This window comes from Mixophyes fleayi, chromosome 8, assembly GCF_038048845.1.
Source record: "Mixophyes fleayi isolate aMixFle1 chromosome 8, aMixFle1.hap1, whole genome shotgun sequence".
Lineage (NCBI taxonomy): Eukaryota > Metazoa > Chordata > Amphibia > Anura > Limnodynastidae > Mixophyes > Mixophyes fleayi.
The window spans coordinates 124927954-124949372 of record NC_134409.1 but is presented as its reverse complement, the minus strand read 5'-3'; the positions used below and the strand labels follow the sequence as shown (position 1 = coordinate 124949372).

Below are 21419 nucleotides of genomic sequence, written 5' to 3'. Positions count from 1 at the left end.
TTAAAATGGCAGTCTAACCTGTAGATTTCTCTATCTGGTTTGTAAGCCCTAACTTGGCCTATATAAATAGTTTATAGCCGAGATTGTCGACTCAAAATACCAATTTCTGCACGTTTGTTGCTCCTCCTCGATATAGTGAAAATGTGTATTGAAACCACTGGGCCTGTCGTATTTCTGTTTTGGTAAAAATTAAGCAAAATACATTTTGCCACAGACCACTGCAGCCTTGTCTTTCCTATGGGGAACAACATGCATGACACTGGTAACTTCTGCTGAAGGGGTACATGGCATAGATTGTTCCGTTACAGCATTTGTACGTTTTATTTTATTTTATTTTTTTACTGTAGTTTGTGCTCTATTATCAGAGATGTGACTGCAGGTCCTTGGACCCGGTGCAAAATCTGAGGAATCCCCTCCTATCCAAAACCTCCAAAAATCAAGCGCACACATTACCATACCTCCCAACATTTGGGTAGGCAGCATGAGAATGGGGTCATGGCCACAGCACAATGGGTGCATGACCAAGATAGGGGCATGACCACGCCAAAGGGCATGCTTGGCGTTTTCTTGGAGCGCTAAGCTGCCCAGTTTTCCCCTCCCCTTCATTGCTCTGCACACCTCTGCCATGCAGAGCAGCAGTGCACAGAATACTTTCCAACTTTCCTACCGATCGGAACAAAGCTGTTGGCGGCACAGAGGCCTCAAATCAAAACTGTCCCGCCTAAATCGGGATGGTTGGGAAGTGTGCATTTTACCAGCGGTGGCTAACGTAGGGCTCATCAAGCCTTCACCTGCTGCCAACTAGCTGGCTGCTCCCGATCTTATTCGACTCCCGTGTCACATGACCTCCTCAGCACAGTGCAGGGAGGACACGTGGCAAACCCGGAGAAGGAGGGAGGGTACTCTCTCCCTCTTTCCTCTTTATGGTCACTGCATTATGTCTAACTTGTCCGCAGGTGTTTAGCGCTCTTTCTTTCCCTGCTTGGTGGGTGCCTTTTCTGTACCCCTCTGATGCTCCATTATCTTCTCCCTATTTACTTATTTACACAGAACCCTTCTTGCCCCCATGCTTACCTCACAACCCTAGACTTGTTTGCAAACCCGACTGCCGCAGGTCCAAGTGCTACACCGCCATATGACTGCATTTTATTCGATTCACCAAAGGAACATGTAGTTTGCGATCAGTCTCCTAGATGGGAACAGTTAAAATGGAATTGTTTCACTGCATTAATCAGTCGGCACACTTGATAAACTTGTTCACAGTAACATCCACTTTGCACTTCATACAAATAAAAAAAATGATTTCTGTAAGTGATGAGTAAATTTGGTTGTAATTTGAATGATATAAATGTTGTTGTGTGATTAAACACTGCATGAAATCACTCCTTAATATAAATTTAATACGTAATTAATACTGTGAACTAATATTCACCTCAATGTGGTGTTTCATTTTGTTGACGACTGTTATAAGTTTGCCAGGGATCGGGGGAAGAATTCATTCCCGGGCTAAAGATGTCATTTTTTTCTTTCTTTTTAAATCTTCATTTGTAATGCTTCCAAGTGTGTAATAGAACAATTTAATTTTTCATGTAATGTGCGTCCTTGCTAACGTTGTAATCGTGTTTTGTTTAATGAAACGCAGGCCGCAGATCAGATTATGAAGCTGTACAAGCTTTTTCTGAAAGTCGATGCTACTCAGGTTGAAGTGAATCCCTTCGGTGAAACTCCGGAAGGACAAGGTGAGGAAAGAACAATTGTGTAATTGTGTTTTCTGAATCGTCGTCACTTTTTTCTCCCTGGTGAACTTAAGCGTTCAGTAAACTTAACTGTTTAAGGTGCATTTGACTAGGGTCAAGCTGCTTTTTCGTCATAATGCTGCTAGCTTGATAACTGGAGAGACCTGGAAGTCATAATCACCTGATAAGTAATTGAAATGTTCAGCGTTGTAGTGTAATTAGCAGCGTCTGGGTCCTGTCAGACTTGTGCAGGAAGAATGTGATGTCAAATGCATCTCTATGTGAAAGGAAACCCATACACCCAACCTGTTTGTATGGTTAGTTAGGTGTTGTCCCAGATTAGGTCTCCCCCTACTGCTACTATAGCGCCGATAGGTTCAGTATTACACCTTATAGTAGCAGAGACTATTGTCACTTTTGCTAATTTCATAAATTTAACACTGCAATAGTTTATAAGGTAATTAAATGTGCTTCAAAATGCATTGACTGTTTGCCCTAATTTTGCCGTCATTCATACGTAATGATGCTTGGGAGTATATTTACTAAACTGCGGGTTTGAAAAAGTAGAGATGTTGCCTATAGCAATATGTTGCCTATAGCTAATATCAACCAATCAGAATCTGATTGGTTGATATTAGAGATGCTCACTGACCCCCATGAACTGGTTTTGGTTGTGGATCTGGATTAGCTTCGTGTTTTGGTTTTGGCAAAACCACCCTCGTGTGTATTTTGGTTTTGGATTTTTTTAGAAAAAAAAACTAAAATATGCTACAATCACATAATTTTGCTCTTTTTTTTTTGTTCCTACATTATTATTAACCTCAATAACACTAATTTCAAGTCATTTGCAGTCAGTTTTGACCACCTCACAGATCACAATATTATTTTCATACACTTTCAGACAAATACTGCAGCGACCTGGCTGGATGGTAAGCGACAGAGCAATGACACAAACACACGGCAGTTCCTAGCACATCTAGGACACATTGGCACACAGCAGTGGCAGAAAAGATAAATGGGGGTCCGCTCTCCTTCCCACCCTCCGTGATGTTGGAGATTAAAAAGGAATCCAAAACTTGCGAGATCCGACTACGTCACAATGACGTTTTGCCTCGTTTCGGATTCCGAGGGCGCGCGACAGTACCGAGCCGGCACTCATGCCGACTCTGATCCCCTAAGTTTGGGTGTGTTCGGTTTCCGAGGAACCGAGCCTGAGCATCTCTACCCAGAAGGGACAAGCAGGTCCCAGATTAGGTCTCCCCTACTGCTACTATAGCGCCGATAGGTTCAGTATTACACCTTATAGTAGCAGAGACTATTGTCACTTTTGCTAATTTCATAAATTTAACACTGCAATAGTTTATAAGGTAATTAAATGTGCTTCAAAATGCATTGACTGTTTGCCCTAATTTTGCCGTCATTCATATGTAATGATGCTTGGGAGTATATTTACTAAACTGTGGGTTTGAAGAAGTAGAGATGTTGCCTATAGCAACCAATCAGATTCTAGCTGTCATTTATTTAGTGCATTCTACAAAGTAACAGCTAGAATCTGATTGGTTGCTATAGGCAACATCTCTATGTCCTTAGAGAGTGTTCCAGGACGCAATGCAAACCTGCATTTGTCAGCAAAAGGCAAAACACAGCTAGATCAGGATCACCTCTCGCAACTAAGTTGACTTATTTTTACATTGTAATAAATTACTATTATTAATAATAATTATAATAGAAAGTAGAAATAGCAGATCTGTTGCTGGCTATAGCAGTGTGCTGGGGGAACTCTTTTCGTGTGTTTGTTCCTTTTAGGATAACCCCACCCTTTCACGCACCTGCTATAGCCTATAAATTGATTGAGCAACTTTCATTTCTTTATTTAATAATTATAATACTCGTATTTATAAAGGGCTGGCACGTTGCGCAGCGCTGTACATTGAGGGGATGATGACACAAATAGATGACATACAATGAAATCAACACTTGATGCAATTGGGAGCATAATAATGATGGTAGCCGCCGTCCAGGAAAAGTGTGTTTGTGGCTGTTGTAAGGCAGCAGCATTATCAGCCCCAAATAATACAGAAGCTATTGGAACCTGGCAGTTCTGTGCAGCTACAGGGGGGGGGGGGGGGGTGCATCGCGGTTGGAATGAGAGAGCGCGCGGAAGGCGGAGACACGAAATTACTGAACCTCCTTCTGGAGATGGTTTTTGCTTTTTGTGCCGCTCAGATGCTCTTGTGGTCGTTCAACAGATTGGAGTAGCTTTGAGTAGCCTGGTGTTTTTATTCATCATGCTGGCTGCGGGAAACAGAGCTAGGGCAGTCGTCTACCATCTTCTGTGGCAGCTGCTGCCACCAAAGAGGAACGGCGATGGCACCAGCCGTGTCGCCCTGAGGGCCGTGTCGCCCTGAGGGCCGTGTCGCCCTGAGGGCCGTGTCGCCCTGAGGGCCGTGTCGCCCTGAGGGCCGTGTCGCCCTGAGGGCCGTGTCGCCCTGAGGGCCGTGCGGTCTGAGGGCCGTGCGGTCTGAGGGCCGTGCGGTCTGAGGGCCGTGCGGTCTGAGGGCCGTGTCGCCCTGAGGGCCGTGTCGCCCTGAGGGCCGTGTCGCCCTGAGGGCCGTGTCGCCCTGAGGGCCGTGTCGCCCTGAGGGCCGTGCGGCCCTGAGGGCCGTGCGGCCCTGAGGGCCGTGTCGCCCTGAGGGCCGTGTCGCCTGAGGGCCGTGTCGCCTGAACTCTGTGTGTCCACCTAGATCAGTGTTGGCTAACCTGTGACACTCCAGGTGTTGTGCCAGCATGCTTTGCCAACATATAGCAGCTTATTGCTGGAAGGGTATGCTGGGACTTGTAGTTTCACAACACTTGGTGTATCACTGGTTAGCCAACACTGACCTAGATGGTACTTTACAGATCCCGCAAACAACCCCCGTTCTCGGGGTGATGACCCTACTCGGCACCACAGTGTAACTTCCCACTGCCTTCATAATGTTCCATCCCTATGTTTGTGTGATGATGATTATGTGGGTGCTAATTTAGAGAGTTGATTTAACCACAGCCATCACTCACCACTGCCTGTAAGAAATATTTAGGGGGCTGTATATATGAGCCCCATCTACTTCATTTACAAATTGATTTGATGAAGTTTGCGTGGAATTCTTGCTACAGAACGTTTGCATGTATGTTTAAACGGCATTTGCACAAGCTGCATTTCATCCATAAAGAAGAAGAACATTTACAAATAATCATCAGACGTCATCAGATGAGTAATGTAGATGCTACTTGTTGTAATGAAGTGTTTCCAGCACGTGCCTCTAGGCTGCATTAATCTGAGCGCTGCATTAATCTGAGCGCTGCATTAATCTGAGCGTGCTGGAATGTAAATGGCCTGTTGACCACTTGCGTCTAAATTCTGTTTGAGAAATATGCTTTAGGGGGCTATTTGTGACTCCTTGGCACCTCAGCGTCGCTAGATCACTTGTAAGATGATCTAAAGATTAACCTATGTGCAGGGAAGACCTGGCGTTATTTCTTCTGGTTGCCCCGGAACTGGATCGCAAAGTTACCAGGAGCAGGCTATCACCGTCAGCCTGGTTCAATGGGAAGGAGCAGCGGATTATTCACCTGTTATTTTCACAAGCTGCACAAATGCTTATCTGGGCATAACTCCTATACCAAGTGGTTGTGGCTGGTTAAACAGATGTTATACATGCTGTATTTCACCCATAAGCAAGCAGAACAAATGATAACGGTGCAAATCATGTTATTTAAATAGGGGATATGAGTATATGAAAATTGGATGGTGTCTCCTTTTAAAGCAGAAGTTACCAAAACAAGAAATTTAATTTTGTAACCTCAAGCTGTTTATCTTTTAAATAGCAATTTATTTATCTGAATCACTAACGAGATGCATAAAGCTCATTCAATTGCAATTTATAGTTTAGATTATGTCACGTTAACGCTTATCAATTTTCAGAGCTACGTTGATGCATCATGTGTAGTTTTTAATGTACAGAAGATCCATATTTTAAACTACCCGGATCAATCCGGAGTACTTGACAATACTTTTTTTTTTTTTTTTTTTTTTCTTTGCAAAGTTTTTAAATCAATTTTTGTGCAAACTGTAGTAATCATTCTGTCTGCATGGGCTGGTGCCACTTAATCAATGCCAGGTGATTTGGCAGCATGCTAAGGAGAAAGCGGCCTTGTTCTGGAGATTAAAATCCTCACGGTATTACACTTTCATAACTAAAAGGCACATTACATCGTGCTAAAAGGCACATTAATAGAGAAGTCTCTGGCCTCCACATTTTGTTAAATTACCTGGTTAGCTCTGAAACACTTCAATTTATGTCACAAAATAAATAATATTATTGTGTTTAGTACTTTAAACAGGCACATGACAGATACACAGGGCAGGGGTGCCCAAAAATTTCGCAATCGTGTTGCCCTTACAGACTTTTAATCGCTATATGCCGTACACAGTTCATAAACTTGTTTTTAAATTCACTGGTGAAAATATTAATTAATGTTTTTAATGAATGTGAAAACTTTATGGGCAGCACAGTGCCCTAGTGGTTAGCACTTCTGCCTCACAGCACTGGGGTCAGGAGTTCAATTCCCGACCATGGCCTTATCTGTGTGGAGTTTGTATGTTCTCCCCGTGTTTACGTGGGTTTCCTCCGGGTGCTCCGGTGTCCTCCCACACTCCAAAAACATACTGGTAGGTTAATTGGCTGCTATCAAAAATTGACCCTAGTCTCTCCCTGTCTGGTCTATATTAGGGAATTTAGACTGTAAGCTCCAATGGGGCAGGGACTGATGTGAATGCGTTCTCTGTACAGCGATGCAGAATCATTGGCGCTATATAAATAAATGATGATGATGTCTGGATATACATTGGTTTCTCTTTGTGCCTTTAACAAACTGCAGCTTTAGAAGTGTTTAAGATATTGGAGAGAATCCGCCCAACAGCGCTTACACTGATAAGTCTTTCCGTTATAGCTGCGATTTTCAGTTGGACTCAAAAGAAACTGAGGTTTTCTATTATTTCCAAATCTCTCCCAGTATTGCTGCAGATTTGGGCATTTTGGCTCCTGGATTCTGAAATCCGCATGTTACAGCGCTAAAACTGCCTATTTAAACGCTATTAAATTAAATGTCGTCGATGAAAGCCTTACACTGTACATCAAGTTGGCTAGAAGGTAATCTGTAGGGTTTCCAACAATCGAGAGTGTTTTTTTCAAACAGTGCCAGCTTGTAATAGGACCCTATAAAGTCTTAGTGGAAATTAAATGGGTATTTTTAAATCTGTGTTTGGAAATAAAAAGGTTTTTTGAAATTGGACAGTTTGCCATTAGCTGGCTGCTGTGAGGTGTAACCGTTTCCTTGACAGAGGTCTGCTGGCTCTTTTTGGCTGGGCCCATTGGCACATGTATTTGTGCTCCAATAAAATGTTCAATGCAGGCGCCAAAAATTAGTTTCAGCCCTGGAAGTAGACAACTATGCACGTCCGCAATTTTGCACTTGACACTATGCTCTTGCAAATCTTTGTTATATTTGAAATAAAAATGCCCAAACAATATCGTTTTGCCTCTAAAAATGTCATGCAAACACAATTCGTTCCACTAAACGTCTTAATAAAAATACAAACGTTGGTGTGTAGCGTTTATAAATGCCAACTAGATTTAAACCTGTGCCCTCTAAAAACAGCTAAGCCCCAAAGACAATCAAAATCGTAAATGGTAAAATAGCAAAGGACAGGATTATGCAAACGTGCTATCTGTACACAGTTAATGTTGCCCTACAACTATACCACTAAATTGACTTATAGGATTCAGAGTATGTGAACATTATTAGAGGTTTTGGGGCAGCTCCAATTCTAACAAACATTGCTGCGTATTGTCCCGGAACGGCCACGAGACACTACGCTGAGATTTTTTTTTTTTAGTGAAAGTACCACTCACTTTTGCTCGCGGCCCCATAGGGGTGCGAACAAAAGTAAGTGTTTCTTTTTGCCATAGAAACGGTAATATCTCGCGACCAGGAACATGGCGGCCAATTGAATCTGCCCCTTTGTGTAGGTTTTTTGAGGCTTAACAATATGTTTGTGTATATTGATGTGTGTGTGATGTGGAACGGCATCGATTGGCTTGGGGACTGGACAAGCAGAACACTGTCCTTTCACTAGCAGAATGTGAACCAACTTCACTCGGGAGCTCGGAGCAAAAAAACTTTGGAGTGCCGGGGAGGGGGTTTGGGAAGCTGGGCAGTAATGCCCAAGATTCCAAGCTAACTAAAACCAGTAATGAAAGCTACTTGGGAGATCATACCCTGACTTCTGGAGGGTAAATGAAGTTTATCCTCACACGTAATGGCAACTAAGATTACTGCATGCCCTGACATGAGATAACTCTTCGATGCTTATCAATCTGGGAACAGTCGTGTGTGGACCTAAATTTAAGTCAGTGGCTGCGAAAGGGTTAAACATTGCACATGAACATTGACTGTTTTTATTTCTTTTTGGCGTTGATTGACAAAATAAATGTACCCTGTTTGCGCAACAGGTCCTGACTCTCTATCTTGCTGCGCTGTCTAAGCACATCAAGTGGTACAGCTTTGACTGGAAAATTAGACTGCTCGTGCACAGCATCATGTATGCCTTGCCCCACCTTCTTCTTCCTCAGGAAACCTCCGTGGCTGCTCTAGTAAACCACAGAGAGGCTCTTGCCACCCTGCCTCTAGTGTTTAAGGCTGCGTGGTGACCAGAAAGGCTCTCTCCAAGCTACCTGTAGTGTTTCAGGCTGTGTGGTGACGCTGAGAGGCTCTTGCCAAGCTGCCCCTAGTGTATGAGGCTGTGTGGTGACCAGAAAGGCTCTCGCCACGCTGCCCCTAGTGTATGAGGCTGTGTGGTGACCAGAAAGGCTCTCGCCACGCTGCCCCTAGTGTATGAGGCTGTGTGGTAACGCAGACAGACTCTCTCCAAGCTACCTGTAGTGTTTCAGGCTGTGTGGTGACGCTGAGAGGCTCTTGCCAAGCTGCCTCTAGTGTATGAGGCTGTGTGGTAACGCAGAGTCTCTCGCCACGCTGCCCCTAGTGTATGAGGCTGTGCGGTGACGCAGGGAGGCTCTCGCCACGCTGCCCCTAGTGTATGAGGCTGTGTGGTGACGCAGGGAGGCTCTCGCCACGCTGCCCCTAGTGTATGAGGCTGTGTGGTGACCAGAAAGGCTCTCGCCATGCTGCCCCTAGTGTATGAGGCTGTGCGGTGACCAGAAAGGCTCTCGCCACGCTGCCCCTAGTGTATGAGGCTGTGTGGTGACGCAGGGAGGCTCTCGCCACGCTGCCCCTAGTGTATGAGGCTGTGCGGTGACCAGAAAGGCTCTCGCCACGCTGCCCCTAGTGTATGAGGCTGTGCGGTGACCAGAAAGGCTCTCGCCACGCTGCCTCTAGTGTATGAGGCTGTGTGGTGACCAGAAAGGCTCTTGCCACGCTGCCCCTAGTGTATGAGGCTGTGTGGTGACCAGAAAGGCTCTCGCCACGCTGCCCCTAGTGTATTAGGCTGTGTGGTGACCAGAAAGGCTCTCGCCACGCTGCGCCTAGTGTATGAGGCTGTGTGGTGACCAGAAAGGCTCTCGCCACGCTGCGCCTAGTGTATGAGGCTGTGTGGTGACCAGAAAGGCTCTCGCCACGCTGCCCCTAGTGTATGAGGCTGTGTGGTGACCAGAAAGGCTCTCGCCACGCTGCCCCTAGTGTATGAGGCTGTGTGGTGACCAGAAAGGCTCTCGCCACGCTGCCCCTAGTGTATGAGGCTGTGTGGTGACCAGAAAGGCTCTCGCCACGCTGCCTCTAGTGTATGAGGCTGTGTGGTGACGCAGGGAGGTTCTCGCCACGCTGCCCCTAGTGTATGAGGCTGTGCGGTGACCAGAAAGGCTCTCGCCACGCTGCCTCTAGTGTATGAGGCTGTGTGGTGACCAGAAAGGCTCTCGCCACGCTGCCCCTAGTGTATTAGGCTGTGTGGTGACCAGAAAGGCTCTCGCCACGCTGCGCCTAGTGTATGAGGCTGTGTGGTGACCAGAAAGGCTCTCGCCACGCTGCGCCTAGTGTATGAGGCTGTGTGGTGACCAGAAAGGCTCTCGCCACGCTGCCCCTAGTGTATGAGGCTGTGGTGACCAGAAAGGCTCTCGCCACGCTGCCCCTAGTGTATGAGGCTGTGTGGTGACCAGAAAGGCTCTCGCCACGCTGCCCCTAGTGTATGAGGCTGTGTGGTGACCAGAAAGGCTCTCGCCACGCTGCCTCTAGTGTATGAGGCTGTGTGGTGACCAGAAAGGCTCTCGCCACGCTGCCCCTAGTGTATGAGGCTGTGTGGTGACCAGAAAGGCTCTCGCCACGCTGCGCCTAGTGTATGAGGCTGTGTGGTGACCAGAAAGGCTCTCGCCACGCTGCGCCTAGTGTATGAGGCTGTGTGGTGACCAGAAAGGCTCTCGCCACGCTGCCCCTAGTGTATGAGGCTGTGTGGTGACGCAGGGAGGTTCTCGCCACGCTGCCCCTAGTGTATGAGGCTGTGGTGACCAGAAAGGCTCTCGCCACGCTGCCCCTAGTGTATGAGGCTGTGTGGTGACGCAGAATCTCTCGCCACGCTGCCCCTAGTGTTTGAGGCTGGGTGGTGACGCAGGGAGGCTCTCGCCACGCTGCCTCTAGTGTATGAGGTTGCATGGTGGCGCAAAAAGGCTATCGCCACGCTGCCCCTAGTGTATTAGGCTGTGTGGTGACGCAGGGAGGCTCTCGCCACGCTGCCCCTAGTGTATGAGGCTGTGTGGTGACGCAGAGTCTCTCGCCACGCTGCCCCTAGTGTACGAGGCTGTGTGGTGACGCAGGGAGGCTCTCGCCACGCTGCCCCTAGTGTATGAGGCTGTGTGGTGACGCAGGGAGGCTCTCGCCACGCTGCCCCTAGTGTATGAGGCTGTGTGGTGACGCAGGGAGGCTCTCGCCACGTTGCCCCTAGTGTATTAGGCTGTGTGGTGACGCAGGGAGGCTCTCGCCACGCTGCCTCTAGTGTATGAGGCTGTGTGGTGACGCAGGGAGGCTCTCGCCACGCTGCCCCTAGTGTATGAGGCTGTGTGGTGACCAGAAAGGCTCTCGCCACGCTGCCCCTAGTGTATGAGGCTGTGTGGTGACGCAGGGAGGCTATCGCCACGCTGCCCCTAGTGTACGAGGCTGTGTGGTGACGCAGGGAGGTTCTCGCCACGCTGCCCCTAGTTTATGAGGCTGTGTGGTGACCAGAAAGGCTCTCGCCACACTGCGTCTAGTGTTTGAGGCTGTGTGGTGACGCAGGGAGGCTATCGCCACGCTGCCCCTAGTGTATGAGGCTGTGTGGTGACCAGAAAGGCTCTCGCCACGCTGCCTCTAGTGTATGAGGCTGTGTGGTGACGCAGGGAGGCTATCGCCACGCTGCCCCTAGTGTATGAGGCTGTGTGGTGACCAGAAAGGCTCTCGCCACGCTGCCTCTAGTGTTTGAGGCTGTGTGGTGACGCAGGGAGGCTCTCCCCACGCTGCCTCTAGTGTATGAGGTTGCGTGGTGGTGCAAAGAGGCTCTCGCCACGCTGCCTCTAGTGTATGAGGCTGTGTGGTGACCAGAAAGGCTCTCGCCACGCTGCCCCTAGTGTATGAGGCTGTGTGGTGACGCAGGGAGGCTCTCACCACGCTGCCCCTAGTGTATGAGTAGTGTGGTGACCAGAAAGGCGCTCGCCACGCTGCCCCTAGTGTATGAGTAGTGTGGTGACCAGAAAGGCGCTCGCCACGCTGCCCCTAGTGTATGAGGCTGTGGTGACGCAGAGTCTCTCGCCACGCTGCCCCTAGTGTATGAGGCTGTGTGGTAATGCATAATCTCTCGCCACGATGCCCCTAGTGTATGAGGCTGTGTGGTGACGCAGAAAGGCTCCCGCCACGATGCCCCTAGTGTATGAGGCTGTGTGGTGACGCAGGGAGGCTCTCGCCACGCTGCCCCTAGTGTATGAGGCTGTGTGGTGATGCAGAGAGGCTCTCGCCACGCTGCCCCTAGTGTATGAGGCTGTGTGGTGATGCAGAGAGGCTCTCGCCACGCTGTCCCTAGTGTATGAGGCTGTGTGGTGACGCAGGGAGGCTCTCACCACGCTGCCCCTAGTGTATGAGGCTGTGTGGTGACCAGAAAGGCTCTTGCCACGCTGTCTCTAGTGTTGGAGCATGGGAATATTCTTGACTGATCAACTTTAAAAGGACTTTATAGTGTTGGATTTCTACTTGGTTTTTTTTCCCCTTCCTGTAGGTCTATTATTATTTTTTTATACAGCTCCACCATATTACACAGCTGTAGAGAGACTATTTAACCATTCACATCAGTCCCTGTCACCTTTGGAGCTTACAGTCTAAATTTACATACACATGTTCATTTTAATCAGCCCCAGTTAACATACAAGTATTTATTTTTTATTTGTGTGAGATTTTTTTTTGTTGCATATTTTTTTTATTTTTTATTTTTTTATTTTATTTTTTTTTTATTTTTTTTGGGAGCGTGGGAGGCAACCCGAACACCCAGGGAACATCCCCACAAAACACGAGAACATACGAACTACACTCAGAGCAGGCCCTGGTTAGAATCACATGACCTCAGTGCTGTGAGGCAGCAATACTAGCCACAGTGCTGTTTTATTCAAATGTTATTACCCGATACAACATTTAAAACTTACTCTATTGTTTGTATATATAACTTGGCCGCAAACTGCACTGTATAATTAGTTTTTCCTTCTAATATGACCTCTCCCACTGCTGTTGATACATACCTGGGACTGCCCATAATGCGGCTTTATTTTACAGAGCATTTATAGATAAACATGTGTAAATAACTCTATATATAGTGAGATGGTTTATTTTGCCTTTAAGGGAAGCTCTTTTCCTCTTAAGACTTTTATTGTCTGTTGACTAAGTATATGAAAACAAATTGCTGCATATAGATGGACTAAGTAGGGTTAAATAACCCAGCACCACATGAAAATCGTCATAATGATCGCTACCCAGGGGTTAATTAATTAGCGGCGGCACAGATTGGAATGATACGCTGAAACTTGCGATAAGTAGCTTGTCTAATGGTGATTAAAGGCATATTAAGATGCATAATTTCAACCATCATAGGAAGGATCTGCTAAGTTTATTAATTAATCTTTAATTCTGCCACAAAGGAGTTGACTAGAAATGCTTTAAATCCGTTGCTGATAAAGTGAAAAAACTGCCAAACTTTGTCTTTTCAAGTCATGAAAACTCATACCCCCAATACACAGATCTGAGACCAGAAAACATCGGCTTAAAAACAGCTACACATATACAGGAGGTTTATTAATATAAATTATTTATTTTTAAACCTCTTTTTTTTTTTTACCATTGCTGCTAAAGACTTGTTCACTGACTATGAATCAATTTTATACAACTCGGTCTGTCTGTAATCAGGATCCTCCATCGTGCATTGCCTCACTCAATTGCAAACTGTTCGAAAAAGTTTATGGCTAATCTGTTTTCTATGTCGCCCAATTAATTATTCTGACTATAGTGAAACATCTTTAAAAAAAACTGGATCTAGTATATTTTGATACCTCCCAGCTGTCCCGTTTCAGGTTGGGCAGTCCCGATTTGAGGGCTCTGTCTTTTCTTCCCAATAAGGACAGCTTTGTCGCACTAGTGGGAAATTTGGGAGGTATCCTCTGCATGGCAGAACATTGTTGAACGGGTGCTGCATGCCCTGGGGCGCCATGCAATAAATGGTGTTTGAAGTGGGGGAGAAGTACGTGGCAGCCTAGCACTGCAAAAGCCCTAGCCACACCCCCATTGTCATGTGGTCACACCCCCTGTCCCAATTAAAGAAGAGGTAATGTTGGGAGGTATGTTGTAGATTAGTGTTGGCTAACCTGTGACACTCCAGGTGTTGTGAAACTACAATTCCCAGCATGCTTTGCCAATATATAGCAGCTTATTGCTGGAAGAGTATTCTGGGAGTTGTAGTTTCACAACACCTGGAGTGTCACAGGTTAGCCAACACTGTTGTAGATTGTAAACTCCATTACGTAACGGACTAATGTAGATGAATAAAGTCTTTTTTTTTTTAAGTGTACAACACTGCAGCCAATCAATACCCTGGGAACCAGTGACATCACTGAGGCATGAGATCTATTTCCTTGTGAGCTGATAGGCTACAATCTTGACTCTCATATTGGCCCACAAAATGGCTACCTCCAGCGTATAGACAATAGGTACACTAACATGCTGACTGCACAGACTCCTGTCTCATTCTCTCCCGGGCACGTAAAATCCCTTGTAAATCTAAATGTTTCAAATAGAACATAAGTGCTTTCTGAGTTAAAAAAAATGGGTTTATAACTGCTCAGATATTAGATTTAAATTGTAAAGTAAAAAAAAAAAAAAACAATGGGTTTTTATCCTCTTCCGATTCAAGGATTACTGTTCATCTGTAGCTGCTATAAACCTGCCAAAAACAGCCCCGCGCTCTCTCTATTTTTCAATTTAAGAATTGTAAGTCAATTTTTGCTGTAGTCTAACTTAATAGGAATTTGCACCCGCAGTATACTGTACATTAGATCAGGTATTTGCACAGTAAGCAGAAACACAATAAAATAGAACTTTGAATTCTTTTGAAAATTGTATCGGCTCATCTGCGAGAGGGCAGGCGTATAATTTAATTCCGAGAGCTCTTATTAGGAAATAACAGAAGCAGATTACTAAATGGCAAGTGAATAGGTGTTGTTACGAATGTTATTGTCAGCACCTTGCAGCTTTCAGGGAGGGCGAAGTCAGATAATACAACGTGTACTTAGGTCTGAAGAGGAGAAAGGCTCGGAGTCCCTGGTGAGGAATATATTTTGGTTACTTATGACTACGCAAATGAAAATGGGAATCCGAGCTGTGTAAATCACGGCCAGACATCCGGCTTTCTGCTCCACGCTGTCAACATTATGCATGTATGGTATAGCCTACGGAGTTTGCAGTGCCTGAGAATTGTGTAGGCGTTTATTTATTTGCCAGGTGACATCAGGAGCGCTCGTTGCTCGGCCATCACAGACGAGATGCCACTTGTATCCGTCTTCTCGACCAGTGTTATTTTCAAGTCTTTTTTTGTGATGAATGCGCATTGATTCCTACAGAACAGTGAATTATCACTTAACCTTCGGACTACGGCACAGTCGTTGCATCCAACTCCGTATAGTATTTGTATTAATATATGAAGTGCTATACAGCACAGTTACATTAGTGTTATTGCAGCCTCAGTGTTGGTTAAGTTTCAGCTCTGACCAGGGCTGGACTGGGACTAAAAATCAGCCCTGGCATTTAAAGTACACAGGCCCACCTCAGTTCCAGCAGGGAAGAAACTGTGTGCTGCCGCGCAGCGGCCGCGCCGAAAAGGGCGTGACCACAATATGTTGTGGGTGTGGCCAACATGGGGCATTGATACATACATTATAATAAAACATTACATTTATCACACCCTCCCAGCCACATCACGCCATCCCCCCAGGCACATTATGACACCCCCAGCCCACTGTACTTATCTATTCTTCTGGTGCTGCTGACATCCATAAGGGTGGGAACTTCCTGTAGCGTGAGCAGGGAAGCTCTTTGTCTCACGAGATTACCAAATTTGCCAGGAGTGCCAGATGACCAGTCCGGCCCTGATTCACTGCATAATAGTGGGAAGTGGAGGTCTGACTGCATGTGGGTCTATTTTACAGCAAATGACGGACATGTTTGGGCATTTTGGCTAGTTTGTTTGGGGGCTTTCATCCATGAAATTAAGGTTAATGTGCAGACCTTTTGAAGGTTGGAGAATCGCACATGAGTATATTGGGTTGCCAATTACTGCCATACAGCACCAACCCTGAAGCACCCAAAAACCACATCTTTACTCCGCTCAGACAGCCTTGGATACACTTCACTATACATTGTATATAAGCAATGCTTGTTAAATAGATAGAGGGTATTATTTGAATAAAAATCCTCTACATGTCTTATATTTAACAATGTTAAAAAATGTCAGCAAAGATGAGTATACCCTTTACAAACATATTAGGGTACAAATTGCTTGTTACCAGTAAAAACTGTCCTTATTATGAGAAAAGAACTTATGGACCTAAGGAATTTTTTGGAACAGAGTCCAGCAGCAAAAGATCCTGATCACACAAATGAACTGGTGTTACAAAGTACATTAATTGAGTTCTATGAGTGCCCAAAAGGGAATGTGATATTGAGCTAAAGGTCCACAGAATCGCATTGAAATCATATTGCTTCAGGATAATACACTTAATACTTGCTGTTTAGATCCATCAACTGGATACCCGGCATCTTTAGGATAAATGACCAGGCTGTCAGTGTGTTGGAGGAGGCAGAGAGGCATCACAGGAAGTCACAGTGGAACGCACTACTTCACAAGCTAATACAGGAAGTCACAGACAGCGCGTGCGTTCCACTGTGGAATGCACGCGCTGTCTGTGACTTTCTGTATTTCCTTGTGGAGGTAGTCATGGGCAGAGGGGGAGAGGAGGATGAAACAGCCCTGACCTGCACGGTAGTAAGGTGGCTAGTTCCTGTGGAGGAGCCAGCCACCAGGAAGCCAATCAGTGTCGGGGCCGGCCTCTAATAGACTAAGGCCGACCCCATTAACTTTCAGATTGTAATAGCCAGTCCGCAGCGGCCCATCTAGCCATCAGCCCTTCTGGCATTTACCAGAAGGGCCAGATGGCCAGTCCGCCCCTGGCTCTGACCTAGGTTGTAAAATCATAAGTGTATGTTCTATTTGTATATTGTAGTCGTAGCACTAATGATGCTTTTATGTCCGTTTTATAAAACGTAGCAACAGTATCGGGGAGAGCGTTATGTTGCGGGAGTATCTCTAGTGCCAAGAATATGTGTGTGTGTGTGTCCTTCGCTCTTTACAGAGAATGCATATTCATTCACATTGCTCACATCGCCACTGGAGCTTGCAATCTATACTCCCTAACACATGGACACACATGGGTTAGTTTGGTAATAAGACAGTTAAGCTTCCAGCTTGTTTTTGGACTGTGGGAGGAAACAGGAGCACCAGAAGGGAACAAACACAGGGAGAACAAACTAAAAAATTAGATGATATCGAAATTGTATGATGCAAGTTTATACTTCAAACATTTCAAAGAATGTGCAGTTGATATCATTATTGGTAGATAACATTATGCCACTTGGCACAGCTTAAATTTTTATGGTTTTAATTTTGGAGCTGCTGTTAGAGCTTTCTGTTTACTGTTTGTTACTCCAGTAGGAACCTCGCGTGATATGTGGCTGTGCGCTACCTGTTCACTGCCGCATCCATCACCTGTTCTGGTTAAAACCTCCTTTCATTTTAGCACGCACCTCATAAAACAGCGCCGCGGGATGTCGTCGCCAATTGAATCCCACATGCAGTGTCGTTTATTCAAAAGTATCTTATAGGAAAAGAAAATCACAAAAACTTAACTTGTGATGGTCTCTGTTTAAAAATGAAATCCGTGTAGTGGAATCATGTCTTTTGGTACACACAGAAGTGTTTTAAAACCAGTTTAAAACACACCATCGTTCATCAACCAAAGATGGTCATATACAATTTGCTTGAACCGTTTTAATGTACTTCTGTGTATAAGATGGTAGCCATCTGTTCCCAGTCATTATTATACATGTAAAAACACTGATGGCTGCATAATATAATAAAAAAGCCAATTAAAGTTAAGTAACTTGTCTTGTCATGATTAAGTTGTTTACTTGTTGGAATTAAGTAATGGGTTAAACTGAAGCCGTCGGAAACTGTTAGGAGAGGCACAACATTGCATTATTTTGTTATCTGGAAATATTGCTCTATTAAACTTCCATATTGTAAGCACTGTGTAGAACCCATTTGCCTAATCCCATAATACAGATATCTGTGAACTGCAGAGTTTTAGAGGCAATTGCCAATCAATCAAGGAGAACCATGTGTGGGTTTTTTTTTTATTTCGTACTCGAAAGCAACATGGTTCTACCACAAGGCTATATGGAAGAGAAATCTATTCCTAGTTCTCTGGGCTTCTTGATGAGTTCATTTTCAGTAATGGACTAATAGATATGAAGCCCCCCACAAATGTGGTATATATGCCGTTAAAGTTGAGCTGAGCTTATTTTGGTGTTTTTATCAGTACGATGGTCCTGAGGCATTGTGCATCCTGAAGTATATATCGGATAAGCTGAATGTATTATATATTCCTCTGGATAGGCAGCTTGTCTTACACAGAGCGATGTTTCGTCAAAGTCAGCAGACAGACAAGCTGCTTCTGTTTAATTCAGAAACTAATAACTCCGTATAGAATCCTGTCACTCTCCCTACACTTAACATGTTCAGGGAACTCCCACGTGGTGTCTGGATTGTTACAGTACTTTACTCTCGTTTGCAGAAATATTGTCTTACAGAACAGGTAAAAATTGCATTTTACCCTCCGTGTGCACAGTGCGGTGAACACGGCTAGACAGACTGTCATTTTAGATGTCACTGATGTCTATGGTAAATGCTTCTGTAGTTATCTATTTCTTATTTAGAGTTCGCCACATAAGGTCCGCAGCGCTGTAGGCCCCCTTTACCCACTGACATTAAAAATCATACTTTTACTCACAGATCCGTTCATTCTTTTAATGCTAATCCTAGGTCCGCGGCATGTTTTGGATGCCACCCAGTCTATTTGCTCGTGTAGTGCCTATAACCCCCCCCCCCCCCCCCAACCACAGGTGCAGTATCTAAGCGCCAGTAGGCAGATAGACTTTAATGCTGGACAAGCCAAATATAGTACAGGTCCAGATGCATCCTGCATTCACAGAAATCTTATTTATCATTAAGATCAATGAACTCTACCATGACAGGCGTGCCAGCTGTACCCACCATGCGGCAGAGGCAGCTGTCTAATAACTCGCAACTGTTTTACCTGATGTGTGTGTAAGTCCTAAGGGAATGTGTATTTATTGAAAGTGAAGTTTGTTTTTTTTATTTTTAAATCATACTAAAAATAGTGTCACATTTTTGCCCCTTATTGGGTTATAAAGGGGTAATAGCTCACACTTTTGATGTGACGTTCGTACAGTGCGCATCTTCAGACGGTCTTGTATATCACACTTGGTCATCTGGTTGGATGGAACATTTTGTGACCTGACTCGGAGGTTGAGACCACATGCTATAGATTAACATGGGGTAGATTAATTAAACAGTCTAAAAAGGAAAAGTGGAGGTGTTGCCCATAGCAACCAATCATATTCTATTATATTCTAGAACCCACCACAAAATGACAGGTAGAATCTGATTGGTTGCTATGGGCAACTCCTCCACATTTACTTTTTAGAAGGTTTGATGAAGGTAACCCTCAGTCTGAGACGACAGGAAGACTTAGGCAACTTCTCCTTTTCCAGTCAGTGTGAAATGACAAGTTCCCAGCAGGCTATTCTTGTCAAATTACTGCATTTTATGGTACTTGTGGGCCTCAATGTGCCTATCTGTCATGTAAATGGGGAGGTTACTGTTATAGTGTAAACCCCATAGTTATTGTGTTTATTAAAATTGTGCCTTCTGTTTAAATGTATTGATATTTCAATGTGCAAGAGGAAGGAGATCGATACCTTCTAGATACGTAACATACTGTGTATCCGACAGTGTACGTAAGACTGAGCAGTTTCTGCTATGTTTTATGATTTACCTCCAGCTCTCAGACTGTCCTTCTAGTTTAGGGAGCACCTTGAGATTTGGAGTGAGCAGACGTTTGTGTCTTGTGTTTGTATCCTAACACATCATGTCACAATCCATATTTTTCTTCTTTTGTATCTCCAGTATTGTCATGAAACATTCTATTGTTCCACATTATAATCCTTGTTTCTACGCTGTATTAGACACAGACTTTTCTTTTTCTTTTTACTTAAGACTGAACTTTATTTGCTTTTGTAGATTTTCAGTACATTCATTTTAATATAATTGATCAAAGCTCTTGTATTTAATAAATCTTACTGTTGTGTCTCCAAATAATTAAGCATTAAAACCATAGAAATGTCTGTGTTCTAACTTTTCTTTTTTTTTTTCTTCAAACTTGCCCATCTATCCACCAGTCTGCTTTGACAGACAATAGATTTTTATGTCATTGTTACGTGAAGGGTCTTGTTTAGATCTTTGTAAGCTTCTAAGCTCAGTCAAGAATTGAATTGTCATCAAGTAAACTTCATCCACACCCCCCCCCCTCTCTTTCTATCACCGCAGTCGTGTGCTTTGATGCAAAAATTAACTTTGACGACAATGCAGAATTCAGACAAAAGGCGATTTTTGCGATGGATGACACGTCGGAAACCGATCCCATTGAGAGCGAGGCTGCCAAGTACGACCTGAAGTACATCGGCATGGAGGGAAACATTGCTTGCTTTGGTAAGAACAAAAAAAAGTATTGTAACGGATCTTTTGTATGAAATAACGCCGCTTTTGTTTAATAGGTACTGCGTGATTCTCTTCCAGTGTCAGGGAAACAATGGAGTCTTTGTGTTTGTATTGTCCCCATGTCTAGTTCTGATTAACAGTATTGTGCATGCTGATGTTAGATGAATTTGTTTTATAATTCAGGATGTGAAGTTGTATTTAACAGTAGCCGGCTATTGTATAAGATACTTAGTATTTTAAAGACAATTAGACTGTGCTTAACATGCAGATAGTTATCCAATCAATCCCATGATCAGTGTAACACACACTGGTCCGAGCACACGAGATCCCCAGGTGATTACCACCCACAAGTTGATGCAGTTATTGACCAACCACAAATTTTGGACAAAGTCCAATCAAATCCAGCTCATACGGAGAGATTGTTGGCTGAATTCGATGATGAGCCTAAAATAATTAAAACATGGGACGATAGTTTGCAGGGAGATACATAAGACTGTTTACATACACTGCCAAATGTCTAGTTACCATTATCAGGTATAATTTTCATGCTTTGCCATTAGTCAGAATTTGGTTGTCCTCATTTGCAAATCTTCCCGTCATTATCTGGCTGTTCTCAATGAAACAATTACAGAGTTGGTGACTGGCTCAGTCATGTTTTCCTTCCGGTAAGCTAGGAATGTTGTCACCCATCTTTTTAGCTCGTTTAGGTAACGAGTGGTCAATGAGGGGAAAAACGTGGACCTCAGCCAGAATCGAGATGGGTTTTTTTTTTCTCAGCTGACCAGCAGCTTACAACCCACGATAGAAGTATATGGCCAAATCTCTGCTTGCAGCCGGCAAAGGTACTGCCATAATAAAATGTTGTACATGGACACCACACAAGAGCGCCACCCTGTGGTTAAGAAATAAGGAGGATACCTGCATGATATTAAAAATAATAATAAAAGTATAATAATATAATATGTAATAATAAAACTTGCTCTCAAGAAGAGTGTTTTAATAGTGATAAATTTTATTAGTGAGGTTTCAATCCGAATAAAAACTCAATATTTCCGTTTGGTTCAGCAAGGATATTTTTGGTACTCAACTTTTACATTAAATAGTTAAGATTTGGCATTCAAGCCAGCCATTTTATTTCTGTAATCACTTCAGTTGGAGGTCGTATTAGAAGCAACTCCAAGACATGCAAATTACTATCATAATTTTGAATGATAAGCAGG

The 21419-nt window shown here is 44.5% G+C and overlaps 1 protein-coding gene across 1 annotated transcript in view; it reads left to right on the top strand.

Moving 5' to 3' along the window:
• SUCLG2 (succinate-CoA ligase GDP-forming subunit beta) overlaps nucleotides 1-20246 on the top strand; it is a 77671-nt gene extending 57425 nt beyond the window's left edge. Inside the window, exons 7-8 of the mRNA XM_075183406.1 lie at nucleotides 1643-1739; nucleotides 20029-20246. Of these exons, the coding sequence (XP_075039507.1) occupies nucleotides 1643-1739; nucleotides 20029-20231 (300 nt within the window). The 3' untranslated portion in view covers nucleotides 20232-20246. The remainder of the gene's footprint in view (nucleotides 1-1642; nucleotides 1740-20028) is intronic.
• Nucleotides 20247-21419: the final 1173 nt, after the last annotated feature.